At 29.9% G+C, this 5,215-nt stretch overlaps 1 protein-coding gene across 1 annotated transcript; it reads left to right on the forward strand.

The window, feature by feature from the left end:
• Nucleotides 1-258: 258 nt before the first annotated feature.
• BDBG_16979 (uncharacterized protein) lies at nt 259-1,917 on the forward strand (the record flags this gene model as incomplete). Its single annotated transcript, XM_031724812.1, has 3 exons — nt 259-550; nt 756-1,100; nt 1,792-1,917. Coding segments are annotated over 3 exons (762 nt in total), but the record flags the coding sequence as incomplete, so codon positions are not given.
• Between the last annotated feature and the right edge of the window lie 3,298 nt (nt 1,918-5,215).

Consider the following 5,215-nt stretch of genomic DNA (forward strand, 5'->3'; position numbering starts at 1 on the left):
AGTCAATTGATCTTGTGATTCAAAGATTGCTTAAGCCAGCGTACAATTACAGACGTACGCCGGCTTCTTATATATTATACACTAAATTAATTAGTGGCCGCTATGGCCTCTTTACATTTGTAAGCAAGTTCAGAAGCGGCTGTGTTATTATTTAACAGTTATATATTCTTTCAAATCACATTCTCTCTTATCAGATTCAGTCACACTTATGTGATCATAATATCTGTTCTAGCTTCATGTGAATTAGTATGTCACTAGTGTTCACAATCATGTAATCTATTTCTGATTCAGCTAGTGTTCTATGAACACTCTCACAAAGAAACTTTCACTATATTACATCACTTATTTACTAACTTTTCTCATTCTTCAATCATCTTCTTCATCATCATCATCATTGAATATTATTATCATCTTATTCAAGATTACTATCTCTTCTTCTATTCAACACCTTTTATCTGTTTATCTATTACATTATACACATTTCTGGTGATGATCTCTCATTCTTATAACAAGTGTCATCATAGTGCTTATACTGAGCAGTTTATTAGCAGTAAGTGTAATATGTTATGAAATGTATATAGTCAGAACTTGTTTATCTTCTAATAATTATTAGAATGTATTATCATGAATAACACATCTTCTTTATCTTCTTATACACTCTTAACTGTTTTTCTTCTCAGTAGATTTCTGATCATGTTTTCTAGCACAATTTTGCATAAATGCAGATGCTGATATATTTGTTTTTATTTATATAGAATTTTCACATGTTAACAGATCTGTATTCACTGATAATAGTGAACTTAATGTTGAATCATTGATCAAGAACTTGAAAAATATGATAATGAAGAAATTATCTATATTATATATAGCTGAGTCTTTCATATCTCTCTCTGTCTTCTCTGTTTCTTTCTCTGCTACTCTCTTTCAATCTTCTACACCTGTCTCTGTGTCTGATTCTCCTGCTCTCACTATCTCTATTTTCATGACTTCTACTTCTGCTACTTCTGTTCTTTCTGATTCTGCTGTCTCTGCTTTCATTATCAGCTCTCTCTGTTTTAAGAAGATGTTACATAGACTTAATGAATTACATTTCTCAGTGTGTACACTCTCATTCTTCTTATCAACTTCTAGAATGATTTATTATATAAAGACTGTGTATAACACAACTATCTGAAGCTTGATTACAGACACTGATTATTACATTCATTTTAAATATTTATAATAAGATAATTATTTATTTATATTAGAGAATCACTTTCTCTCTTAACAGTATTGAAATTATAAGTCTTTTTCTTTTCATCTTTTCTTTCTGATACTGATTTTTCTATTCTTAGAGAAAATTATTATGAGTTTTATTATGTATGAAGTCATAATATTCACAGATATCAAGAAACTTTTTACAACTGTAAAGTTTAATATTACAGAGATATTTACTCTAATGAATTTCTTCAGAATAATAGATCTGTATCAGTCTATTCTCTAGTATCTGTTGTCTGACTTCATGATGCAGGCAAAAGATATTCATGTTTTCAGAAATGAGAATGTAAATGTCATACTCTTTTACACTTACAGATATGAGGCTCATACATCTTATCTGAGATATTGTTATAAGAATGAGCTATTCACACACTGTGTTCTGCTTTCTGCATTTCTCTGTATCTCTCTCTCTCTTTCTGAGAAGTCTTGTATATGTTGTAATTGTATGTACAACTCTAAGATCAGTAGATGTTTATTTGATAACTGTTCTCATTTCTGATTTTACAATTTTTATACATTAATAATGATTCTTAGTTGCTCTGATGTCAGAGATCATTCTAATTGAAGATAATAACACTGTTAAGACTACTCTCTTCTGCTCTCAAGCTTCTTCTGTCACTTTCTCTCTCTTCTCTGTGAAGAAGATTATATATATACTGAGTTATAAGTATTCAGCTCTGAATAACTTCTGCTGTTATTTATTCAGTTCTGTATCTTCTTCTTCTTTCATTTCTTCTGTCTTCATTCTCTCTACTCTGACTTCTGATTCTGCAGATCTCATGCTCTTCTTCAATTTTTCTATACATATATATACACATTTCTATATTGGCATTCCAGTCAATCTTGTGATAAATGACATTAATGTCATACACAGAGTGATAGAGAAATTGAAGACATATACAGTGTTATTGCAAGAGTGACTTACAGCTCTTGAATTTCTTACAGATCTTGAGTTTTAAGATTTCCTTTGTTTTTTGACATTTTTCAGATAGTGTGACATTGAAAATAGATTAAATGTGTGATATATGAAAATGAATGAAGGGTGTATAATAACATTTGTCTTTTACAGCTAACTCTTACAGTTGATAATCAATTTATTATCTCTTTTCTTTTCTTACACTTTTTCTTTGTCTGCTAGTTACTACTCTTACATGATCTCTATATAATACAGTGTTCAGTGACTAGATTCAGCAGCTTTTATCTTTTTATAATTCTGTCTTATATATTATACTGTCTCTCTTCACTCACTCAGATCACTATAGTGAATAGCTCATTAAAACTAATCTCATCTGATCTCTGAGTGTTCTCAGAAGTTGAGATAATTTGATCTTATATGTCTGTGAATGTTTCAGATGATTCATTCTCTGTTATCTTTATAATTAAACTGATATAAACAGTTAAATTCAACTCTGAATCTCTTTTTCTTCTATGATCTGACTCATGTACAAGTCTACTACTTTGAGACTATCTCTTTCTGTATTGCATTCACTGTCTGTGATGTATTATCATATAACTGGCTACAGTCTTATCACTTATTGAAGTATAATGTTCATCTGATTTCTTCATTTCTTCTCATTCTTTTCTTATAATTGTGAAAAGATCAGAATAAGTGAGATCATCTGATTTATAAGTATCTATGATTTCTCTTACTTTGTAAGGCTTTTCAATTATAAATTTCTTCTTCTTCAACACTGATGAGAGTGCTATAGATAATTATAATTTACTCAAGTCTTACATCTTTATCTTTATAAGATGTGAATCATTTATTAAATTGTGTAAGATCTGTCTCTCTGATTCTTTCAATGCATATGTTCTCAGAGAATGTAATTTGAGTATTTTATAGAGCTTAAATTATCTAGATTGAAACTTCTCAGAGCTCTTATTATATATAAGAACTCACATTCTTATCTTGAGACTCAATTTCTTAACTAGTGAGTCTCATATTCTTTTCAATTGAATTGCTCAGTTCAGAAGTAACTTATTAGCTTTTGCATATGTATAACTGATCTCTTTCAATCTTGATTCTGCATTTGTGACTGTTGCATCTGCAACTGCTACTGCTGCATCTGTAACTGCTATTCTCTTTCTCATCTTTTCTGAAGTATTCTCTGAGATGCATGGATGCAATCCATATAACAGGTAGAATGATGAATACTTGAAGACTGCATACTGTTGAATTCACATGGCTAATAGCACCTGTCTGAGATATTCATTTCATAGTCTCATAGACTTGCTCACTAGATATTTCATCAGCATATTATTCAAGATTTCATTCAAGTGTTTCATCTTCTCATTCATTCATGAATAATATGACATTGTTCTACAATGTCTTGTCTGTAACTGGCTCATGAAATGCCTCATCACTTCTTCTATGAGATTTGTACTGTTATCAGTTAGAATCTTGTGTGATATTCTATAGTTGATATAGATCTCATTATATAGAAACTTTATCATCATCTTCTCTATCATCTCTGAAACTGCTTTCATAACTAGTCAGTCAGTAGTATAATCAATAGCAGTGATTATTCATCAATTTTCATTTGATGTTTATGGCAATATATCTATGAGGTTCATCTCTCATTATTTGAACAGTTGTATTATATACTTTATCTGATGTTATGCTTTCTTGTATTCTAATCCTTTCTTAGATTCTTTTGTGATCTGATAATTCAGGCACTTGTAAGTGTATGTCTGAATATTCTCAGTCATGCTTGATCAGTATACTCTTGATTCAAGTACACTTATGAGTTCAGGACTTTCTAAGTGACTGAATTTCTTATGCATGTGAGTCATCAAGTCACATCTAAATGAATATTCTAGATAGAGAGCTTTTACATATTCTAGATTGCACTAAAGCACAACATTATTTTTTAATTTCCTCAGCTTGAAGTTCAGAAGCATCTCTTCTACTACTTTTATAAAATACTTATCATCTGACATCTTGCTGTTCTTTAAGCAAGAGATCATTGTATTCACTTATTCTGATTCCTTGTACTCTCTCAGCATGTTTAACATGAACTTTTCTTATATCTGATTTACAGAACTCTCATTCATGAAATCAGGTCTGTGACTGATTACATCAGATATCACAGTGTTCAATTTCTTTCAGTATTTAATATGAAGATTGTACACTTAAAACTCTGAGATTCAACATGCTAAGCATTTGAAAGATTTTATCATTGATTATAGATAAATGAGGCTTTCATAATCTGTGATCACTATTGTTATATATCTGTTGTTAATATATCTATTTCATAATATCAGTGCATGCTTGATTACTAGCAATTTCTTTTCATACACTGAGTAATTAAGCTCAGCACTTGATAGTTTTCTATTATCATACATTATCAGATGCAGCTTGCTGTTCTTACTCATCTGTAGAAGAGTGTCTCTGATAGCTCATTCAGATACATTCATCTTAATGTAGAAAGATTTATTACAATCTGATTGAATAAGTACTGAGAATGTTATTATACATTCTCTCAGTGTGAGAAAAGTCTCTTTGCATGTAGTATTTCAGATAATTGAACAAAACTTCTTCTTTCACAGATTTGCATCTATTTCTCTTAAGAGATCTGAGAGTAATGCAGATATTCATATAAAATTCTTGATGAATCTGCAGTAATATGAGATCAACTCAAGAAACTATTATATATAATATATATTTCTCAGCTGTGATCAATTTATTATGACATTTAATTTCTCTGAGATGAGATGTATACAGTTATCACTCACTATATATTCTACAAACTTCAACTCTTTCATTTCAAACACATACTTTGTTAATTTGACATAGAGCTTATACTCTGTCAGAGTTGTAAGCACTTTATCAAGATACTTCAGATATTCATTATATGAGTTTGAAAAGACTAGAATATCATTGAGATATACAAGATATGAGATTTCATTCTGTTTATGAAGAATCATATTCATCATTATTTAAAAGATAGCAGGCATA

This window comes from Blastomyces gilchristii (assembly GCF_000003855.2).
Source record: "Blastomyces gilchristii SLH14081 genomic scaffold supercont1.7, whole genome shotgun sequence".
Classification (NCBI taxonomy): Eukaryota; Fungi; Ascomycota; class Eurotiomycetes; order Onygenales; family Ajellomycetaceae; genus Blastomyces; species Blastomyces gilchristii.